Source organism: Colias croceus, chromosome 8, assembly GCF_905220415.1.
Source record: "Colias croceus chromosome 8, ilColCroc2.1".
Lineage (NCBI taxonomy): Eukaryota > Metazoa > Arthropoda > Insecta > Lepidoptera > Pieridae > Colias > Colias croceus.
The window spans coordinates 5185952-5210847 of NC_059544.1; the positions used below are offsets into that span (position 1 = coordinate 5185952).

The 24896-nt window shown below is 34.2% G+C and overlaps 3 protein-coding genes across 11 annotated transcripts in view; 1 reads left to right on the forward strand and 2 right to left on the reverse strand.

Moving 5' to 3' along the window:
* LOC123693499 (kinesin-like protein costa) overlaps window positions 1-7179 on the reverse strand; it is a 10418-nt gene extending 3239 nt beyond the window's left edge. The window contains exons 1-3 of the mRNA XM_045638636.1: window positions 6704-7179; window positions 4692-6625; window positions 4360-4578 (exon numbers count right to left, since the gene is read on the reverse strand). Coding sequence (XP_045494592.1) covers window positions 4360-4578; window positions 4692-6625; window positions 6704-6980 — 2430 coding nt within the window. The 5' untranslated portion in view covers window positions 6981-7179. The remainder of the gene's footprint in view (window positions 1-4359; window positions 4579-4691; window positions 6626-6703) is intronic.
* Window positions 7180-12328: 5149 nt separating this feature from the next.
* On the forward strand, window positions 12329-15084 carry LOC123694035 (60S ribosomal protein L9). Its single transcript, XM_045639329.1, has 3 exons — window positions 12329-12452; window positions 12668-12916; window positions 14729-15084. The coding sequence occupies exons 2-3, from the start codon at window positions 12676-12678 to the stop codon at window positions 15058-15060; spliced, it is 573 nt and encodes a 190-aa protein (XP_045495285.1). The 5' UTR covers window positions 12329-12452; window positions 12668-12675; the 3' UTR covers window positions 15061-15084.
* Window positions 15085-19782: 4698 nt separating this feature from the next.
* Window positions 19783-24896, reverse strand: part of LOC123694096 (disks large 1 tumor suppressor protein) — a 30145-nt gene continuing 25031 nt past the window's right edge. For 6 of the 9 annotated variants that reach the window (XM_045639399.1, XM_045639398.1, XM_045639397.1 and 3 more), the window contains 6 exons: window positions 24215-24283; window positions 22871-23020; window positions 22223-22395; window positions 21901-22010; window positions 21726-21817; window positions 19783-21427 (listed from right to left, as the gene is read on the reverse strand). In XM_045639399.1, the coding sequence (XP_045495355.1) occupies window positions 21321-21427; window positions 21726-21817; window positions 21901-22010; window positions 22223-22395; window positions 22871-23020; window positions 24215-24283 (701 nt within the window). In that variant the 3' untranslated portion in view covers window positions 19783-21320. The remainder of the gene's footprint in view (window positions 21428-21725; window positions 21818-21900; window positions 22011-22222; window positions 22396-22870; window positions 23021-24214; window positions 24284-24896) is intronic. The other 3 variants (XM_045639405.1, XM_045639400.1, XM_045639406.1) reach the window with 1 other exon arrangement.

Here is a 24896-nt window from a genome sequence, read left to right on the forward strand (position 1 = left end):
AATGAAATCCCGGATAATTCTAAGTGGACTGAAATTCAAAATCGCAAGAGACAAAGAAATAGTCCCGAAGCAGATAGAAGCCAAAAACAGTCTAAAATCAGCACATACTGGCTAAGCCAGCCGACACCCACACACAATTCCTTCTCTATGCTCGATAACGATGAAGATAAAGAGGACCATCAACCCCAGCCAACAGAAAGGATACCAAAACCTCCACCTATATTCATCGACAAAGTGAATAATATCCGTCCCCTAATAAAATTGCTGGACGAAACCGTGAAAGATCTTTTTGAAATTAAAGTATTACCCAAGGATCAGGTAAAAATTCAACCAGCAACAACAGACGCGTACAGGATCATTGTCAATGAACTAGATGCTAAGGGCACAGAATATTTTACTTACAAACCCAAACAAGAACGGAACTTTAAAGTCATACTTAAGAACATACATCCATCGACTGATACTGATGATATTAAAGAAGCATTGGCAAAGCTGGGGCACATCACCACTAATATCTGGAATATCAAACAAGCACTGACCAAAACCCCGTTGCATATGTTTGTGGTCGAACTCCAACCAAGCTCAAATAATAAAGATATTTATAAAATTAAAAACCTGCTATATTGCCGCGTAAAGTTTGAACCACCAAAACCAAAACGGACTATACCTCAGTGTGCCAATTGTCTTGATTACGGACACACAAAAGCCTATTGTCGTCGTTGTCCAAGATGCATTAAATGCGCCGGAAATCATGCATCGTCCACATGTGCGCGTAAAGATCGATCGGATGACGTCAAATGCGCTTTATGCGATGGAAATCACCCTGCGAACTATAAAGGCTGCTCTGTCTTCAAGGAGCTTCAGAAAAAGAAATACCCTGCTCTTCGAGTCAGAGTTCCTCAACAAGATCTGAACATTCCTACTTCTAATCAAGTCCAACATCCAATTCAGCCATATGCTGACGTCGTTCGCAACGGTCTAAATAAGAAACCACATAACCAAAGGCCTTACCAACCCCAGCATGTAACAGTTGCAACTCACGCTCCTCCGATACAGGATCCTAATCTGGCTAATACTCAAACCCAACAAACTGAAAAGTCCAACGTAACCAATAATGACATTAAAGAACTCTTGGATATGCTTAAACAAATGATGCAACAATTGAACAACATGACAAGCCTTTTGCTAAGTGTAATATCCGACTGGCGATCGCAAACGACAAATCAAGGCAGTTGCGAGGATTTTATTCAGGCGGGAGGCAGGCGGCCCACCGTGCCCCCCCGCAACTAAGTATATTTAAACCCATAATCCTCGGCTTGTGGAATGCAAATGGGCTGTCAAATCATACTCAAGAACTAGTATATTTTTTGCGAACTCATCAAATTGATTTTATGCTTATTTCTGAAACGCATTTTACCGTCAAATCCCACTTCCAAGTGCCAAGGTACAAATTGTATCACACGAACCACCCTGATGGCGGAGCTCATGCAGGTTCTGCAATACTGGTCAGGGATAATGTCAAACACTATGTCCACAATCCAATATGCACTAACGAAATTCAAGCCACTACCATCTCTATTGAGAGTGCAAGTGGCCCAATACTGGTCTCAGCGCTTTACATACCCCCAAAGCACAACCTAAAAGCTGAACAATATATGTCATTCTTTAATCAACTCGGCAATAGATTCATTGCAGCGGGGGACTATAACGCCAAACATACTGACTGGGGCGCAAGAACAACTACTACGAAGGGTCGTGAACTAAAGAAAGCTGTCGAGCAACTTAACCTATGCGTTACATCTACTGGAAAACCGACATATTGGCCTTCCGATCCAAAGAAGAATCCTGACCTGGTCGATTTTTTCGTAACGAAAGGTCTTCCTATCTCTTCCCTACATTGCAAATCTACATACGACCTATCGTCTGATCACACACCTGTCATAGCCGTACTGTATAATGAGCCTGTGGAAGTAACAAAACCTTGCAGGATTCATTCTCGTAGAACTAACTGGGAATACTTTCGAGAAATTATAGTCAGCACAATAGATAAACACATAAACTTGAAATCAGATGACGATATAACCACAGCTGTCGAGAGTTTTAACAATTGCATTCAGACTGCTGCCTGGAAAGCTACGCCCAAACACAGAGATATTAAGATCATACCCATGTATCCACAAATAGCAACCGAATTAATACTTAAAAAGAGACAGGCAAGAAAACAGTGGCATACCTCTAGACATCCAGAAGATAAGAAAAAATTTAACAAACTAGCGAAGAAAGTTAAGAACACTCTAGAAGACATTAGGAACATAGAAATAGAGAATCGCTTGCACAGCTTAGATGCCACCTCTGCAACAGATTACTCTTTGTGGAAGACAACTAAATCTTTAAAAAGCCCAATATCTTTCCAATCACCACTTCGACGGGATGATGGCACGTGGGCCAAAAGTGACGCTGAAAAATCAATCTTGTTTGCTCAGCACCTTTCGCGAGTGTTCACGCCGAACTCTGCTGACGGCTCTAGTAAGATACCTGAAGTAACAGAAGCTCTATCGATACCGCATCAGCTTTCACCTCCCATAAAAAAGTTCACGGCAAGTGAAGTTCGCTCCACAATCAAGAATCTTAGCTTAAACAAAGCTCCTGGTTACGACTTAATAACAACTAAAGCCATGAAGGAACTTCCTTCCGTAGCCATTGCCTTACTAACTGCTATATATAACGCTATACTGCGAAGAGAATACATACCTCCTCAGTGGAAAGTGGCTGAAATCATACTTATTCCCAAACCAGGAAAGGCTCCAGAAAACGTGTCCTCCTACCGCCCCATAAGTCTACTACCCGTTGCCTCAAAGATCTTGGAAATTCTCATTCTGAAACGCCTGACTCCACTGCTAGCCAAATCTGATTTAATACCGACCCATCAATTTGGCTTCCGCAAAGGTCACGGCACGATTGAACAAGTCCATCGTTTGGTCGAGATGATTAATAACGCATTCGAACACAAAAAATATTGTTCAGCAGCATTTTTGGACATTTCGCAGGCATTCGATCGTGTATGGCATGAGGGTCTTCTTTATAAAATATTCCAAGCTTTACCTATAAACTACTACCTAATCATAAAGTCATATCTTCAACAACGACACTTCTATGTTAAGCATGGAGACGACAGAACAAATCTCTACGAAATTAAGGCTGGTGTTCCACAGGGCAGCGTAATGGGTCCTGTATTATATCTAATATATACTTATGACTTACCGACTAAAGAAAATGTCCTCGTTGGAACATTTGCTGACGATACTGCTCTCATCGCAATGCATGAGGATCCTGTATCTGCCTCGGAAATGTTACAGCAAAGCTTAAATGATGTCTCAGTTTGGCTTAAAGACTGGAGAATAAAAGCCAACGAAACGAAGTCGGTGCAAGTGACATTTACCCTTAGACGCGATACTTGTCCACCCGTTCAACTTAACGGAATAACAATTCCTCAGTCAGAAGATGTGCGTTACTTGGGTATATACTTGGACAGACGTCTTACATGGAAGAAACATATATTCACAAAAAGGAAAGCTCTTAGTGTACAGTTTCGCAAATTGTACTGGCTCTTGGCACGTAACTCTGGCCTTTCACTGAACAACAAACTTCTTTTATACAAGTCTATCCTCAAACCAATTTGGTCATATGGAGTTGAACTTTGGGGCACCGCAGCTCACTCTAATCTGGAAATTATACAACGTTTCCAGTCAAAAATACTTCGTATCATATCTGGGGCCCCGTGGTTCATTAGCAATTGCCATCTTCACCGTGACTTGTTTATTCCAACTGTTAGAGAGGAAATTCTCAAGAAACTTAAGACATATAAAAGCCGTATAAAAAATCATCCCAACGTACTTGTCTGGAACATGATGGAGCCCACTCGCACTTTTAAGCGCATAAAACGGAGAGCTCCTCAAGACCTCCTTCCACCGTAGAATCAGACTCACCTTGATCATAGAAAATATTATATGGAGATGCCACTGGGCGTTTGCCATGCATGCCAACATTAAAACTTTTAACCACCAGCTTAATGCTTAATAAGGCAGATTGCAGGTTTAGAGGAGATTAAAAAAAAAAAAAAAAAAAAAAAAATTTTAATTAATGTTGTAATCTACAAAACGCCGCTTGGGAATTTTTAAGACAACTTTTTAATAGATTGTGAGTTTAGCTGTTTAAAATACGTCAGTGACTAGGTTAGGTTTATGTTCATAAAAAATATGAACATTAACCAAACCTAATTATTTTATGTAAAAAGGCATTTTTATATTGATTGAAGCATTATTTATAATAAATTAAAAATAAATATTTAAAACAAATTACCTTTTGGAAATACCTATAAAGCAGTGTTTTCATTTCTTCATGTGACAATTTATCTAGCCTTGCCATCAACATCTGTTCCCCTCTACTCCTGGAATCCTTGTTATCTGGTGAATCTGATAACGATGCAGAAGGGGATCTTCCGCAAATTAAATTGTTCTTATATTCTATTGCTGTATCAATAGCTTCTATAGCTTCTTCACATTCTAGCAATTTTCGTTCCTATACAAAAATATATTTTAAATAAATGTTTACGAAAAATTTTCATTAACACAAAAAATATTCAGAAAATAAGAAAAATAATAATTTCAGAGGATTTTATGAATTGTACTGACCTCAGAATCTGAAAGTGATTTATATAATTTTCTCTTATGTCCTAAACTACACCGCTGTTCATGTAAGCACTCTCTAGCTTTACGCAAATTCTTAATTTCTTTTCTCAACATCAGTTCTTTTTCTCTTGAAAGTTCCAAATTTGCTAGATCATTCGCCTTTTCTTTTAATATGGTATCTAGTTGAGTGATTCTATTTGTAAAGTGTTTAATTGTATGCACTTTTTTATCCTTTAAATCAACAGATGTTTCTGATAGTTCATCTAATTTTAATTTATCCTTAAGTAACTCAACATCTAATGTATTCTTTCTTTTCTCATCTTTCTTTATTTGCCTTTTGATTTGGTCAATTTGTTTTTTATAAGTCTTTAAATTAGTTTCGTGTCTTTTTATTTCTTTTATAGAGTCCATTTCTATAATATTTGATTCTACTCTCTCTGTGTATGACTTATTACGAGTATTATTTGAAATGCTCCTAGTCAGGTCATCAATGAGCCTTTTTTTAGATATACAAAGATTAATTAACTCTTTTAATTGAGATTGACTAGTACTAATCTCTTTTGACAATTTCCTAGCTAGAACTTGTTTTTGTGCATACTTTTCTTTTGTCATCTTATATTTTTTGCATATTTCTGTTGTTTTTGGATTGTCTATCATTTTCAACAATTCTCTTTCTATCAGTTTTGGTTCAGGGTCTATTTCTTTTTTATGAGATTCTATTAGAATTTTCTGAGATTCAGGTGAGATTGCTTTAGCTGCTACCTTCCTTAAAAGTTCCAACTGAGCACCAGATATACTTTCACCAGGTTGAATAGTTCTTCTTCTTCCAGAATTTGATTGTGAAGTCATCACAGGCAATGATTGAGATCCGCTTGTTTCAGATATTGTAATATCATCTGAATCAATATGATTTAAATACTCTTCACATCTCTCAGCATACAACTGATCATTTTTTTCCCTAAAATATTCCATCATCTTTTCTACCTTATCTTGAAAAACAGTTTCTGAATCACTATCCTCTGAATCAGACTCAACATCTGATTCACTTGGTTCACTGGGCTCTGTATCTTCAGCTATTCTAGGCAATCCTTGCTTTGTATTGATTTCTTTATTATCTACAGTTATTTCACTATTAAGACATTCATCACACTCAGCTTTTAAAAACAACCATTCACTAACTTGATTCATATCTGTCTCAGATAATGATTTAGATTGTAATATTTTATTGAATAAGCCTTCTGCATTTGAAACTAGCTTTATCCACTGTGTAGTAGCAAATTGCAAGTTAAATGCATTATCTGATGGTAAAGCACTCTTTTCAGAATATACAGGTGTGTTATTATCAGCAAACAAATTTACAGTAACAAAATTCTTAATGCCACGGCAACACAAACACACATTGAGTGTTTTTAGAGTATCCTGATATTCCTCTGGTTCTGTACTTATGCATCCAATGACCCATGTAAAAGCTCTTCCACCAAAAGAATCTCTCAACATAGCTGTTAGAATGCATCTATCATAATTGATTTGTTTAGGTGGATTACCAGCAACTAATTCTTTAATTATACTCTCTAAGGCAAACAGGCCAGGTTCTGGATAAGCAGCAAGTTCACAAAAGCTAGCTGTTGACATCCTATGATTAAGAACTCCATTAGTTCCAACCCACTTTTGCTCCATACTGACTGTGAAGACAGTGTGATAATTACCAATACACCTTTGCCGCCAGCCTAATTGCAAATATTGAAATGCTTCTTCAATATTACAACACCTAATTAGTCCACCTCCAAGCACATCAAATATATTGTTGTTGATAACTTGCATCCATGTTATATGTAATATAAATTCCCTCTCAGGCATTTGACTGAGTTTGTGAAATATTTCTGTTAAAAATCTTGGAACAATACCTTGGTCGCATTCACTGTGTATGCATTCAAAACCTAAAAATATTAAAGTTGATTAACATTTAACTTCTATGTTTACATTGTTTTCTCAATTGATAACTTATACACACTTACCTGGACCAAATAATGTGTAAGTTTTTCCTGTCTTTGACTGACCAAAAACCACAACTGAAGTATCACAACCATCTAGGAAACAGTTGATTTGTGGAATCATAAATGAATTAAAGAGATGAGCTTGCGTGCAGTCTACGGGTAAGGCTCTATTTACATGAAATGTTTGGCCACTCTCTGTTATAACGATTTGCGTTACAGGATTGCTGAATATACATTGTAGTGAATCCGCAATGCTTGGAGGCTTCAAGCGAATAGCTATTTGCACAGGTATATCCATTTTTATCGTGGATACTTGAAAATTTTCACTGTGTCACAAATCGGTATCGGATGGCACCAGAACTTTTATCAATAATTGAACTTTTGATCATATTATCAAAACTATATTGCTTCCTATTACATTATTTCAGACACCAACGTATATTTGTGTTAAATTATAAAATATAAATATTTATTTATTTTTGGAGCTCCTGTCAAAATGTTTGACTTTGTCAACACATTTTTTTTACTTTATATTTTATAGTCTATACTCTATGCTCTAGTTGATTCGTGGTCGATCCAAATATAGTGTAGTGTAGGCAGTGTATACCAGTGCAAACTTAGCACCCCATCTATGGAATTTTGGGTCGAAAATGACCTTGATCGTTAGGTCCCCGTTAGGTCCTTTAAGGTCCCACAATTTTTTCGTTAGGTCCCCTTTAGTTTTTTTTTTTAATAATTTTTTAAATTTTAGGTATAAAAAAATGCGACTTTAGCACCCCATCCATAGAATTTTGGGTCAAAAATGACCTTAATCGATAGGTCTCCGTTAGGTCCTATAAGGTCCCACAATTTTTTCGTTAGGTCCCCTTTAGTTTTTTTTAATAATTTTTTTTTTAATTTTAGGTATAAAAAAGTTACACTTTAGCACCCCATCCATAGCAAAATTGGCAAATTTTATCAAAATCGTATTCTTTACCGTTAGGTCCGTATAGGCTCATCATTGAAATTGTTGAATTATTTATATTATTAAAATTATAAAATAATAAAAACCTGCGCATGCGCCTTAGAGCATTAAGGCATGCGCACATCATACATAAACAGCGCGAAATTTAAAATGGTATCGTTTCATTTATTAAATAAATCTATTGTTCTGAGAGTGCTTATTTATTAATATATACACCATAGATTGTCACTACTTAATACACTAATAGTTATTTTAATTCTAGGTTGAAAAGTAGGTTTTACATAATACTTAGTACATTATTTTGATAAAACTCGTAGGGTTCAGCCTGCGTTTGCAATGTAAGCGGAAAACATGTAATTTTTTACGACATCACATTAGAAACCTCAAAAATAACAGTACTTCTCCACTATTTAATGGATGTTATTATACATATAAACCTTCCTCTTGAATCACTCTATCTATTAAAAAAACCGCATCAAAATCCGTTGCGTAGTTTCAAAGATTTAAGCGTACAAAGGTCAAAGTGACATAGGGACAGAGAAAGCGACTTTGTTTTATACTATGTAGTGATAGTGATAGAGTCCGGCTAACGAATGAAAAGGCGGCAAATTCAAAAAATCATCATATGGTAACTTAGGTTATAGTTGGAAATAAAGTTTTGATACTTTAATTTATTATTACGAGCTTTGTTTTTTTGAGAGATTAACAACATCTTCATCTATATAATATTATATAATTTATATATGTAATCTGGTACAGTTATCTGATACAGATAAAAAAAGAACAGCTAGTGAAAGTAAGAAAAAACATAATAAAATACAATTAAATTTTGTTTAATCAATATAATCATATTAAATCTAAAAGCCGCGTTCAGCCGCGAATAAAGAATAAGAATCACTATCATTATCTCTGACATCATTAACTCTTCCATGTCTGCAGTTATTCCATCTTGTTTTTTTTGTACTGCTCTTCAACATGAATAACCGTTTGGTCATAGAATAAATCTCGTCGAGATACTGATTTTGTGTCTTTAAACATTTTGAACGGACAGATCGTTCAATTTTATATTGTTGCTTGAATAGTTTTTAACTGGATTACTGGTATCATCCATGCAAAATAATAATAATAATATTAAACAAATCATACCTAAGTACTTATAATAATGTGCAATGCAATCAAGATGAAAAGCATCAAAATATCAAGTCACACTTAACAATGCATTGAGATATTTCTCGTAAACACTCTTGTTTTTCCTTGAAAACTACATCTCTTTCAAATTGTTTCATTTTAAATTTATTAATCATAGTTTAAAGTTTTCGTCATGTTTTCAACTCAGTTTTCAAAAATATTTTTTTTTTTAATTTTTTTTTAGAAATCACTAAAATCCGTAGACTGAGAAACTAATAGACAAAGGTACTCTGTAACCGCGACTGAGACAAAGATAGTTTGTCAATGTGTGTCAATGTATAAGTTGAATGTTGCCACAGTATCCGAGCTCCCGGATGTTTTGGAAAGGGTAAATATTTTTAGGAGCAATTAAATAAAACCAGTTATGAGATTTTTCTTTTGTCTTTATAATCAATTTAGTAGATACAAAAAATATAAGCAGATTAATTATTGATGATGAAACACATTTCTTACTTTTTCATTGGCTTGTTCATATTTTACAATATTTTGTGAGAATCCAATCTTTTCTACCACTTCGATCCATTAATTACGTAGGTCTGGATCATCTGGAAACAAATCGATAAACATAGGTTAATAATAATTAATGCTCGCAGGTAGTTCAGGTTCTCTAAAATTATAAGTGTAATTTTATGTCAATCACAATTATTACTATGAGAAATAATAAATTAAAATATGTTTTCGATGCCGAAGTCTTCCCGAAACACTGGGTTATTATGGGATTTCATATTCATTTACTTTCGAGTTTCGCCATATTGTCAAATCAATATTTTTTTATTGATGATCGGGGTATTATTTTTCCCGACACTGGCAACACTTACTTGTTGATGTTTATAGGTTATTGAATGTAAAAATCGATATTACGCTAATATTTTCCTTGTTTTAACGCGACTTGTTGTTACTTTAGGCTAAAGTATAAATAATCATCACTGAGAAACTATAAATAAGGACAATAAAGTCGTACTTACGCGTGAAAAGACACACCGACAATTTTCTTCTCACTATCGCTTATACTTGCAATAACACGACAACGCACCATTCTATTTACTTCGATGTCTATATTAAGATAATTTCACCGTCTTTTCAATGTACTCGTATCGATTTTTTTACTAAATAATATCCAAAATTCGAACACCAAGCACGATGAAGGCACGAACTGTCAAAGTTTGTTTCGCAACTCAAGTTGCGGATCTTGAAAAACAGGTTACACACTAAGGGACAAAAAATTGGGTATTTGTGTCTTTGTCTTATGCATTTGTTATGGTATTTTCGCTCTCTTTCTTGTGTAAGTGAGAAAGGTATCGTCATTGGGTCTATTAGTTACTCTGTCTACGCTAAAATCCTAAGCTAAAATCGCAGAAAAAAAAATCACTTTGACAAGCTTTGACACATCAACAACTCAGGTTTTAATGACATATAACTGTCAAGTGTTGCCAAATAAATTTTCGAAATAAAAAGCCAGTTTCATCTTTCGAACCAGACGTGACTAGTATAGACACAAGATTTATTTATTGATTTAAATTTAATAAATGAAACGATACCAATTTAAATTTCGCATTGTTTATGTATGATGTGCGCATGCCTTAATGCTCTAAGGCGCATGCGCAGGTTTCAATTATTTTATAACTAGTGGTCCGCCCCGTTTTCGCCCGTGGTACATATTTAGTATCCTATATCCTTCTCCTGGCTCTAAACTACCTCCCTGCCAATTTTCAGCTAAATCGGTTCAGCCGTTCTTGAGTTATAAGTGGAGTAACTAACACGACTTTCTTTTATTTAATACTAGTGGTCCGCCCCGGCTTCGCCCGTGGTACGTATTTAGTATCCTATATCCTTCTCCTGGCTCTAAACTACCTCCCTGCCAATTTTCAGCTAAATCGGTTCAGCCGTTCTTGAGTTATAAGTGGAGTAACTAACACGACTTTCTTTTATATATATAGATATAGATTTTAATAACATAAATAATTTAACAATTTCAATGATGGGCCTCTACGGACCTAACGGTAAAGAATACGATTTTGATAAAATTCGCCAATTTTGCTATGAATGGGGTGCTAAAGTGTAACTTTTTTATACCTAAAATTAAAAAAAAAATATTTAAAAAAAAACCAAAGGGGACCTAACGTAAAAATTGTGGGACCTTATAGGACCTAACGGAGACCTATCGATTAAGGTCATTTTTGACCCAAAATTCTATGGATGGGGTGCTAAAGTTGCATTTTTTTATACCTAAAATTTAAAAAATTATTTAAAAAAAAACTAAAGGGGACCTAACGAAAAAATTGTGGGACCTTAAAGGACCTAACGGGGACCTAACGATCAAGGTCATTTTCGACCCAAAATTCCATAGATGGGGTGCTAAGTTTGCACTGGTGCAGTGTATGTGCCTTTATGTGTAAATTTAGGAAAAACTTGCTGATTAAGCATTTTACTCAATTAAAGTGTAGAGCGGATATATTTCATCGTCATCAGACAAATCGCTAACTATAGGTAAACCAGAATCTGATGGCAATTAGGGAAATCAAAATTTTGAGTGTGCAACCCTAGGGAAAATGGACTGAACGATCTTGATACTGCTAATTTTTTATTTTGTCCTCAACATCATTAGTCACATTACATAAGTGCACAATACTGTACTTAATAATGAGATATCCACTTAATATTATGTAGGTACATACTTACATGTATAAAATACATATTACTTTTATCTATGTAATACATATTACATATTATTTACACATACCTGTATTTGTATATTCATTATCATTATGTCATGTAAAAATATGGATGTAATGATAATGCAGATCAAAACTAGATAATGGTAATAATTTTTTTATAAACTAAATAAAAACTATGTTTATTTTCGTAAGTATTATCAGATAAACACAATATCAAATTGACTTGGACAGCTTGGACTTGACGAATAGCCGTATTGGAAACTCTTGTAATAAGTTTTCATAAAATTATGTTGTAATCAACAAACAATATTAAGTATAGTTACCTACTTATAATATTTTTAATTTTAAGTATCAAAACGGGTAAGTCCAATTTACTAATAAAATATTCAAAATTGAAAATTGTGATGTGTTTGACCCTTCTTCATCGAATGTTTTTCCATACACATTATAAATAACATCTCTTGCTTGTGATCGCAGCGGCTTTTTCGACATTTTCAAAGATTTTTTAGACAAAATCCTAAAAATTATTCATTAATTCCAAAGAAGACAAATAATTTGACAACCAATTTGATAGTTGTCAAATAAAATTGCCATATGAAAATCTTTTATTTCTTAATTATAAATATGCCATCAGATTCTGGTAGACCTATAGCACTATTATTATTGTTCTTTATCTGTAAAAGAGTACTCTGTGATAACAAAGAATTGCCATTCACAAAATTAAAATATATTTGTGTCCTGTACCTTATAAAAGTGTTCTAAAATTTTGTCAATTATATTTGGTTAAATCTTTATGAGCTACTGCCCTGCAGATTAGGTACGTAAAAATATATGCGTAGAATGTAGTGTATTGACAGTGACTGTTGACATTTGACAGGCTACGTCAAGTAGGTTGGCAACATTGTGGATTCTAGCCTTTTTCCGGCTCTCTGTGGCACTGAAAGTAAGCAACGAAAATATTTCATGAAAGTAATCGTATTTAATCGCCTTAAATTAAAAAATAATAATTGTTTCCAGTTGTGTTTTAATTAATAAATATATTTCACGTTGTTTTTAATTTATATTTTTAAAAGACACAGTGCACTTGGTCGAAAAAATAACATTGAAAAAGTTCTTAGGTTATATTGTGTTTCTACAACCACAGTGTTTATTTTTTAGGCCTCAAGATGAAGCAAATTGTTGCAAATCAAAAAGTTAAAATCCCTGAGGGGCTGACAGTCCATGTGAAATCACGGCTTGTAACAGTAAAAGGCCCGCGAGGTGTATTAAAGCGAAACTTCAAACACTTAGCAGTTGATATTCGTATGGTGAACCCACGGTTGTTGAAGGTGGAGAAATGGTTTGGATCTAAGAAAGAACTAGCAGCAGTACGCACTGTATGCTCTCATGTTGAAAACATGATCAAAGGTAAGATTTTGTGTTATTGTAGTGTAAACATTGACAAACCTTTTGAAGGTAAATTCTAAACTTAGTGTTACTCTGATAATTAATAGTTAATTATGATCACACAATAAGTTTATTATTATTTACTACTAGCTTCCGCCCGCGACTCCGTCCGCGCGGATGTCGGTCTTCGCGTGGATGGTTTATTTTGAGTACCATTTTGAGTACCTCTGACAATAACATCTTATAAATATCTATTGGACCCAATTCCCAAATACGGCAAGGCCTATAATAATACGCAACGTGTGTTCGCGGTTCTACGGAAAAACGTCTATGGATAAAACTGAAAAATTAAGATTAGGTATTTTTTTTCTACGTATTTTTCCAGGATAAAAAGTATCCTATTTTACGCCCAGGATAATAAGGTATAATTATACCAAGTTTCATCGAAATCGAACCGCTAGTTTTCACGTGATGCCTTCACATACAGACAGACAGACAGACAAAAATTTTTTTAATCACATATTTGGGTTTGGTATCGATCCAGTAACACCCCCTGCTATTTATTTTTTCAATATTTTCAATGTACAGAATTGACCCTTCTACAGATTTATTATATGTATAGATTAAATTTATTTGTTATAATGACAAGAATAAGATCTAGCCATAAATTAAGCAAACATTCAACAATTACAATTTGTTAAGCATACATATGCCAATTATTCTTATTCTCTGGTACCCACTTCTTATTAGTTTTTCCACTTCTGTTTTAATTCTATAATAAAATTATCATTATTTATTGGCTCCCAACATTCACCATTAAGCACATGTTGCACTACTAAAAGTTCATATTTAATGAATTAATTACAATAAAGTATAAGGTAAAATTTTTATTTAACCTTTCATTTACACATAAACAAATTTTGATAGAAATGCCTAGTGTCCTGCCTTAAAGCTTATTTTCCTCCGTAAAGCTTAAAGCTTCATGTCTTATTCACTATTCAAACATCTGAGTTATACTTAAGGTTATAAACTTTGTACCTTACCAAACTGAAATTATAATAGATTCCTATTTGTCATGAAGGCTTGGAATTTGAAAACTCCCTTGAAAAAACCGTATTATTGCACATTGTCGTAATTATTAAATATATCAATGTTTTTCCAACAAAATGCCCATCATAACATAATTGAAATAATATGTAATGTCTAAATATAGTTATGAATTATTTGTGTTACAATAGTAAATAAATCTGCATTTTATCAGTATTAGGTTCTGGTTAACAATCAATCAAACTTTAGTGCAATATTACTGTTAGTTTAATTTTTATTATTTTAACGAGATATTCCGTTTTGTCTTAAAGATTCAAAACTGTTTGGCTGTTAATGTCCCTGAACTTAAATTGTGAGATGCATTTGCAATGCTAGGCACATAAACTGTTCTTAAATTTGCGATCTGTTCAGTTATTATTATTGTGTCCATTATAATATAAAAGCTTGAATTTGTTGTTTGATAAATTATTAACATTCTACTTTATTTTGCTCATAATATGGTGAATGCCTTGTTAAAGAATCAATGATAATACTTGAATAATGAATAAAAAACCATCCATAATACTGGATGTCTGAAATTGTAGTTATGATCAGCTAAAAACCTCTTATTAATTTTTATTTACTAGAGAAACATCATTATTATCAAAGAAATATTATTAACTCAGGCCCCGGAACCACAGACACAACAGAAAATCTTTTGTGTCTGGGACCGATCAGGCTGCTTTGGGCTCAATGGGTTATAATAATGTTTAAACAAGTACTAATATTGTGTTACTTTAATTCCAGGTGTGACCAAGGGATTCCAATACAAAATGCGAGCGGTATACGCTCACTTCCCCATCAACTGTGTCACAACTGAAGGCAATTCAGTGATTGAAATCCGTAACTTCCTTGGTGAAAAATTCATCAGAAGGGTAAAGATGGCTCCCGGTGTTACAGTAGTCAACTCGCCCAAACAGAAAGATGAACTTATCATTGAAGGCAACTCCCTGGAGGATGTGTCGAGTTCTGCAGCCCTTATCCAACAATCCACAACAGTGAAAAACAAGGATATCAGAAAGTTCTTGGATGGACTCTATGTGTCTGAGAAGACAACTGTTGTACTGGATGAGATATAAGTGTATTAAAATAATAGGCTGAAATTTTGTGTTTTATTTATATTTTATTCTATGGGGTCGATACTATTACTTTTTATTTTATTTTTTTCAATTCCAAATATTGTCTATAATTAAATGAATTAATTTTTAGAATGGCTAGAAACTTAGAAAGTAATCTTGAATTATTTTATCTCACATATTATTATGATTGTTTAGTGCTAGCGTGCACGAGCAACTTTGTCTCCGCAACTATTTTGTCTCTCCCATCAATTGTATGGGGAGTTGCGTCGCTACGTGCGCGCACTTTCATACTAAACAAAATAGTTGTGAAGAAAAAGTTGCTCGTGCGCGCTACCTCTTATACAACAATAGACAAATATTTTTTTTAACTTTCAGTACAACTGAATCACACTGAACTTTAGTAGGTAATAATTATTAGGTAATTCCATCTGTCAATAGATTCTACACTTTTCCACACTTGGACACAGAGTAATAATTATTAGTGGTGACTTGGATTTTGAAATGTCTACGTATTTATTTATCTATATTCTATACCAATAATAAAATGGGAATGTCTGTAATATCAACATTGCATTTTTCTGTCTGTCTGTCTGTTCTGGGTAATATCTGGACGGCTGAACTGATTTTAACAAGACTATTACCGAAAATACATAAAATAGTCAGTATTAGGCTTTTATAGCAATTAGCACCGACCTCGTACTCTGAATACGAACAACAATCCTTTGATCCTTCCTACTACCTTGTGTTGGTAACTAACCACAGATAACTATATATTAGTAACTAACACATTACACAATCTATTCTATACATATAATAAATCTGTAGAAGGGTCAATAATTCTGTACATTGAAAATATGTATTGAAAAAATAAATAGCAGGGGGTGTTACTGGATCGATACCAAACTCAAATATGTGATTAAAAAAATTTTTGTCTGTCTGTCTGTCTGTCTGTATGTTCAGGCATCACCAATGATATTATATATAGAAACAAATATCATTGGGCATCACGTGAAAAGTAACGGTTCGATTTCGATGAAACTTGGTATAATTATACCATATTATCTTGGGCATAAAATAGGATACTTTTTATCCCGGAAAAATACGTAGAAAAAAATAAATCTTAATTTTTCCGCGCGGACGGAGTCGCGGGCGGAAGCTAGTAACTAATATAAATAATAGCCTACTCTTTGTATGTAGGTATTTTAGCTGTGCGTAGTACAGTACATACGCGTCACGTAAAAAGAACGCTGGATGAAAGTGATGGGGTGTGTTTGCACATGGATCGAGTTTTGCAGGAAAGCTATGTGCCGATTATTTTATTTTTGAACTAGGCTCGCGAATCGTGGCTTCGCAATTACCTATTTGTTATTCTTATACCACCTCATAACACCAAATAGACCGATAAATCGCCAATGCGCAGCCATCCGTCAGCGTTCTTTTTACTTGACGCGACCTATATATTTCTTTTTGTATAGGCCTCTGCCATGCCGAGGCCAACCCCAAGTTCTAATTATTCTACAGACGAATCGTCTACTATAGTTTCTGAGGATGTATGTACATTTGTTCCTCTTTCATGCGAAACCACGGACCGGATTTTGATGATACTAATAACTTTGCAGAGATGTAGTTTATGTACCAGAAAAAAAACAATAATGAGCTATCCTACTAATATTATAAATGCGAAAGTTTGTATGGATGTATGGATGTTTGTTACTCTTTCACGTAAAAACTACTGAACCGATTACAATGAAATTTAGCACACATAATATAGAGGGTAACTTGGATTAACACATATGACATAGGATAGTTTTTATCCCGGAAATCTCACGGGAACGGGAACTATGCGAGATTTCCGTTGCAAACGCGGGCGAAGCCGCGGGCGGAAATCTAGTCTGCTATACTTGCTTATGCCCGCGAGTGAAACAACGGGAAAATAATTTATGGCTTATTCCATATCCAGATTCCAGTCTAATTTTTTTTTGTAGAAAAGTTGAATTTAATTTTTTCATAATAGTTATGTCCATGGTAATGGGTTTAAAAAAATAAAACAATCGAATTTCCAACGTAAATAACTTTATTCAAACTAATGCTATTGAACATCACTAACTGATAAACATTGTACATCTGCAAATATGGATTATAATAAAATGTTAAAATAGGTGATAACCATTTGTTAAAATATTTATACTTACATTTTATTAATAATATACACAAATTCAACACATTTTATTAATTTAATAAAATACCTACTTAGTACGACACAATAAATACCTAATGAAATAAAACATTCTCGCCTTAATGTTAATACACAAGACAGTTTATTAAGTATCATAAATAATAATTACCACAATACACAAGCGTCGCAAAACTTTCCGAATAAATCATCTGTACATTTATTTAATATCAAACATAAAATAATTATATGACAGTAAAAAAGCACTACAAAAATGATACATATTTATAGTCTGTGCAGATAAATGTCAGCATAATATAATGCCAATAAGCTTTTATGTTGCCGAATATCTTTGGTTTACATTATTCAATGCAATGAATCAAGAAGCTTATATCCTCTAATACACTGGAGATTTCGGTATGAACATTGACGTGTAACAAGAAAATATTGCCCAGTTCATGTTTTTTATCACTTTCACACCTAACTTGGTATTGCCACTGTTAATACAAAGTTTTCCCAAGGCTACTATGTGTGCTGTAATATTCTGTGCAAAAGGTTAGTTTTTGTACATGAGTTTGTTGATAAATTGCCAACAACGTCATTCAGAAGCATTGTTGGATGAGACAATTATTATTTATGCTAAATAAACTAAGTATCTGAACCAATTATTAAAAAGCGATACTCCCTGATTATGGGTAGTCACCATAATAAAATTGTAGCAACTCTCACTTTGTCAATATGGCATGTGTGTCAAAAAAATTGCGTCGCTTCGAATATTTAAGTTAATATTGTTGCTTATTTAATGAATATTTTCCGAATATAAAGAATGCATTGTATTGTGCAAAATTGCAGAAGTGTTTGGACACCAAATTCTGGCATAGAATTTCACAGGCAAGTGTATATTTACGTTATTTACAATATTCCTCAATACTCCTGCATTTACCTGTTTAGAATCATTTCAATGGCAAAAATTGTCTAATTTAGCATCATTTTAGTAATCAGTCATGTTAAATTTGTTATTTCCCTAATACTTTATCATTTTTCAACAAGTTTTCAATAAACAGATTTAACAAGTAAGGTAACCATGATGACGAGTTTTTATGGATAGCGAAGAGAATATATTGTAATAACAATATTATGATGAAAATTTAGAACACCATTTTAAAGATTGTTAATAGTAATGAAACAACACATGACATCGGTATTGCACTCACATGTAGTTATAAGATTGTTCGTTTTTACATTGAAATTTATACTTTTTTAACTTACCTCATATTTTTTTGTTTTACGTATTTCAGCTTTCCAAAAAGTAAAATAAAAAGAAATATATGTGCCCATCAAGGTTACTGAGGATTACGACCCAGAAAAAAATACGTTTTGAAAAATAAACTTTGTAAAGTTAGCTGAAATTTGTGCAAAGCTGCTATAAACAGTTTTTCTTTGATGATTCTGGCTTGAAATTGACCCGTCGAAGCAACGCGTTTAAAAAGAAGATCTGAGTAGCTAACAATTTGGTAAACAGCATCTGATGCAAAACACAACTTTCCTCTATTTACAAAGGATGTTAATGCTATATATCGGTTCATATCCAAGCTTTGTAGCCAAAAGTTATTTATAACTATCATTCTATACCAATTAAAATTGTATGTACCTACCTATAAAGTATGACCATAATATTATAATATAAATACTGTTAAAAATATATGTCGTTATTATTTATAGACCATGATTTTTAGTTTTTTCTATTTTGAAAAATCCTGAATTTACAAACCAGCGTGGTCACTCGACAGAAAGAGACAAATAACATGACTGACGTCATTGAATGTCATAGTTTCTTGTTTCAAGTTAATGGTCATAGTGCAATCTCCAGTGTATTAGAGGATATAAGCTTCTTGATTCAATGTAATGGCGGAATATAAAATCATGTATTTTTGTCATGCAAATAAAACTATACATCACTAATCAATTCACATTCACAGTTATCATAATTTAAGTACAGGGGGAATAATCGTTTGTATTTCATATAAAATAAAAAATTGCACTTAAAAATACGAAAAAAAAAATCTAAAAAATAATAGAACGATATATCAGTGGATAATATCTAAAGCATTATGTCTCGCGTGAGGCCATATTTGCAGATGGGCATACTGTTACTCCGTAAGAAAATAAAATTCTCAATAAATAAATGTCAAACGCTATTCTTGGTGAGACTTCACACCGTTTAACACAATTCCTTACTATAAAAATGATCAACAAACAACTTGCACCTCGCCTAAGAAAGAGTCAAACCATGTATGATGCCGGTGTGCATGTCATGAGATTCGAATGGCTACGATATAATATGTTGCCGCTTGAGCAATAATTCTGAATATATAATATCTTACCTAGCCATGCAGGACTCGCGTGAGGTGGGTTTCGACTAAAATAAGTAAGTATTACAACTAATAAGTTTGTCATATAACTTCACCAAGTGCGTCGTGATTCGTCGCGAATATTAAACTTTACTAACCGTGTATACAGAGAACATTACATTAAATTTTCTAACGCTGAAGAAATTCACATTTTACTCTAGCAATCCGATAACAAATCAACATGAATAATACCTTTTATTTTTCTACAATATACAATTTTATTTTACATAGTTGAGTTGAAGCTTAATACCCGAGTTTGTCAATAAATATATTTATTTTATATAAAGCAACCATTATACGACAGCTAGATTATAAACGCACAATGAACGAAAGCGTAAGTATTCTGCGGTGAAAGCGTTGAATAATAGTAAAATTGTAATCATTCAATTCACATTTGAGTAAAATGTTACATAAAATCTTATTCGTATATAATTCAATGTCAACTTAAGCTAAATATAACAGGAGTGGCGAGTGATAGTTATAAAATGTGTTGTAAAAATGAATAGTCTTTAAGTTACACGACTATCTAATCGCCGCAACAGTATTGCTTTAACATCATGTGAGCCGTGAAGCCCGCTCTGTATTGCTTCGTTTGTCACCACTCTTAAGGGTCTGTCGTTCACTACGTAACATTGTAAGGGGAACACGGAGATTCTATGAACATTATTGCTCATTTCGATCACATTACCGCTGGAAATAGGTAGGGCTTAAGATAACTGGAGGCACATTTCATCAACCGTTCTTTGAGGAATACAAGGGCAGGGTGAATCAGCCTAAATCGAACTAGGATAAGCCTACTTTACTAAAAACGACGATAAAGTGCAGCTTCTTCAACAAAGCCTTTAGAACTTTTACAAATAGATTAGATTCAATGTGTCCTTGTATTCTTGCTAAGTTGTTTATTTACTAAGGAACAGACATCGCACTTTGTATCGACCTTGCACATTTCATGTGGTTATGAAAAATAATGCGTAGTAAATAGCATTTGTTAAAGTAGTAATTAAAATGGTTGTCGGTCGTGTTCAGGTACTCGTATATTAAGTGCGGTTTCATTCTTTAGTAGTCCACACGACGCAATGCGCTGATAGACTTTTTAATACTCTTAATAATTTATTTTGCCTTCTCTCTACTTATTTAGGAAATTTTAACAAATTCGAAAACTACGTAAATAAGTTTTGAGACAAATACGTGACATCTAGGTGACGCAATCTATTTCAAACAATTTATCATTTTTAGGGAACAAAGCTATAATTTATAATGCCATCTCAATGAATGTTAAACACTTAACATTATTGATACAATAAATAATAAATAAGAAAAAATTTGTCTAAAATTTCCCTAGTGTTACATAAAATACAATCATGAAAGTTTAGTATCAGTGCTACACTTTACCACGCAGGCAAAAAGTGGAATAACACTCCAGCACAATCAAACTTAAAAATAGAAATATTGTAAAAAAAAACGAAATTATATTCTGGCGCGTCAAGTAATCATTACAACACAAAAAGTCATCACAATGAACAAACACGTAACATTCACGATTGTACCTATGCACGCACTCACACATGTACGCGTGCAGTACAATGTTTGACATCAGCGCCACCTAGTGCCATGTTTGCGCAACCGTCAGTCTGTCAGCGCACGTCGCGGCGTGCGGACGCGTATGGCAGCTGCGTCTACAGCGGGTCGCGGCGCGGCACCCACACGGTGGGCCCGCTCTCCGCTGCTATCACCGCCTTCACCTTCGCGTATATCTCTTCTGGTGTGTCTCCCGTCACCACAGCTGTAATAAGTACAAATAAGTTAATAATCGTTAAAAAGTGGATTATAAATGCTAAAATTTTTCAAATCAAATTTGTTTATTTGCTCGTATTTTCTTGGTCTTGTCTAGTCTGTTATTTATAATAAACTAGCTTACCGCCCGCGGCATTGCCCGTTTTGCCTAAAAATTAATACAAAACCTTTTTCGTAACAACTATATATAAAAAAAAAAACAAGATCCATTACGTACTTCTCAAGCATATGATAGTATAAAAATAAATGAGTTAATTATTATCGAAGTTTTATGAAAAAAAACATACCAGTAAAATATTCAGCAAACTCTTGCTCCATTTTCAAAGCGCGTTCGTACGTCTTTTTCGCTTGATCTTCAGTCATTCGTTTTGTCATTTCCCTAAAAGAAAAATACATATTGTTAATTCTTCGCTATGGATGAGTGACTAGCCTTATTTAATGAAATTTAAAAAAGTTACTTACATTATAGATTCTACGCTCTTTGGTTTAATAAATATGGCAATCGGGTAAAGTTGCGCCACTTGTAACCTTTTTATGGCATTTCCGCTTACATCTAAAATGCAGTGTTTACCCTGAAATAAAATAAAATGTCATTTATAAAACGACCTACAATAGCCAATAATAATCAGCTAAGTTTTGCTAAAAATAGAAACCGTTTTGAATAATATTTTAGTTTCAATAAATTTCATTCAAGCGTATCAGCTAATATTCAATCTATTCCTACACATTTCTATATAAAAAAAAAAAAATTGTTTGGTAAACTTTTATTTCGCCTGTAGCTTACCTTCTCAGCAACCTCTCTAACCGAAGCTACGGACGTCCCGTACAGGTTTTCATTGTACTGCCCCGCCTCAATAAACAGGTGGTTCTGTATATCCCTCTCCATTTGCTCGCGGCTCGCGACGAAGTGGTAGTCGCGCCCGTCCACCTCGTAGTCGCGTCGCGGTCGTGTCGTGTCTGCAACGTTGAAATGTTTTATGTATATGAATGTCGAGTTTTGATCGGGCTTGTAAATAATTTGTTGGCACTTCACATTAACATGATAAACTATTTACACATAACTAGAAGAAATAATTATGCAATCACTTAGTTTTAAGAAGAGCATTGATCTGATCGAAGAAGTTATTTTTTTGAATACTTATAGAACTTTAATGGATAGATTAAAATTGAAAATTTATTTGTGGCGATTTTAAAGAGGTGTCTGTTTATTTGTCACTAAGTTAATAAGAACAAGAAAATGTCCTAATTTATCCAAGGTTTTGGGTAAAAATATCATCTACTCACTATCACCCATCATCATGAAAATGATATAATGTGTCTCTGTCGGCTGTCTCTAGATCAAAATTTAGATTTTTAATTTTTATATACACCACCAATGCATCACTATACATATGAATTAAGTTAAATTATCTGTATTACTCATTATACTCACGAGGCACACAGCTTCCAAACTTGTCCGGGAACTCCGATATGAGGTCGTCGTTGATTCTATCCTTCAACGGGCCGAGAATTATCACCGGTCTCGTGTACGTGATGGTTAACTGTTGTACCGTCTCGTATGACAACACATTCTCATCTTGGCCTGGAAATAGTATCTTATATTAGCACAGTACTAATAAAGAAACCTTTGAGGGACTCTAGAATGCGATTAGTTGTCTATAATGCGTTTGGATCGACGTGATAGTTATTTGTGAACTATGTAAATGACACAGCTATAAGGTCACTAAACGCGAAATAGTTCAATTCGTTCAAGCAATTTCCATTCGCTCGATTTCAATTTTATAAAGGTATTCAAAAGCCCTCCTTACATTTTAATAAGAAGAAATAGCGTGCACTTTTAATTCTCAAACATATGGTGTTCTAACTCTTACGTGTGCATAAAAATCATATTTAAACAATTGAGTTATCAAACGTTTATTTATTAAAAGTTATATTGGTAACTCAACGGTATTACTCTACAATCTCTGTATAAATATAACAAGCTAAACTGCTCATCACTAATCTAATAAACTCTAAATTCTAAGACTAAAAGATTATTCGAAAAAGTATTACAAAGTCGCCCTTACCTCACTCTAAACTAAGTTGAATATGAACGATAAAATTAAATAGATACATAAATACATATTATAAAATATTCTCATCAATAAACAATCTGTATACAATAATAAATATCTATCTGCCTATCGAACAACGTTAAAAGTGCTTTACATAACATCATGCTCGCATAAAGTATATCAACTATTGTAAATTCCATAGCGTACAAACAATAATATTAAAGACAATCGTCATCATAGATCGTAGCGAAAGCTCGAAACGAGCGGAACACTGCAATAAGTAAGTCTAAGAAGCGTAAATACAAAGCGATATATATAGCGCTAGACCGATGCGGCGCGGGCGAGTGAAGTGAAGCGAGAGCACACTCGCGGATGGGATGGATGATGCGCGTGCGGCGGCGGCATGCGAGCGCGTGGCGTGCCCTCGGGTGCTTCCAGTGGCCCTCTCCCTCCGCGACAAACGTCTAAGCCTCCGTTACTAACCCCCCCCCCCCCCCCCCCGCCCGCTCTACCGTGGGATTCGACGCGCGGAGGCGATCGGAATCGTCGCGTCGTATGAATTAGATAAAAGTAAAAAAAACAACTAAACATAAACAAATAATAAGAAAATCGAGTGTTATTGAAATGAAAACTACGTTTCTAATTGATGATCATAACCAGAATGCGGGAGGTAAGGTAACGGCTACTGCACTCGCAAGCTACGCCTCACTCCCAAAACTTACTCTCGTCCTCGAGATATATGAGCGTTATCTCCTCCATCATGGGAAGTTCCACTCGGTACAAGATTTCTCCTATACGTAGAAAAATTAACGTTATATACATTTAGAAACAGTTTTACATTTTGAGATGAATCCGAACTAGGGAATGAGCCTACACCAAATAGAGTGAAATGGACATATGATTTAATTGATTATATTTCTTTCGTTTACTGTCTGTTGCCGTTCTTTATGCATAGCATTACTGAGCTCGAAGATCAAATTGAGGCACATCATTTTTAAATAAACCTCGAACTGGTTCCAAAAATTTCCGTGACTAGGAAGCGAAGCCTATTATGGCAATTAAAAATCGATATATTTTTTCGCGAGAGAACTTGAAAAATTATTTTTTATTATTTGAGGAATATGGACTTTTTACGAGGATTGGTCAAGAGAATTTTCCGAGCCAGTTTTAGGCATAAAGGCTTAACATAGATGTACATTGCAAAACGTTTAAGGCAACTAGAAGCACGGGACGGCGGCCGGACGAGTGTCAAACCAATCCGTGTGCTCGCGACCCAGTATTGTATGACGTAACTACAACATTTATGGCAAGGAAATAAATCGTAAAACTATACGACAACCACACAGCCGTAAGCCGCGCACATATAAATAAGCCAAAAATGTTCAGATGTTCATACCGCCGATG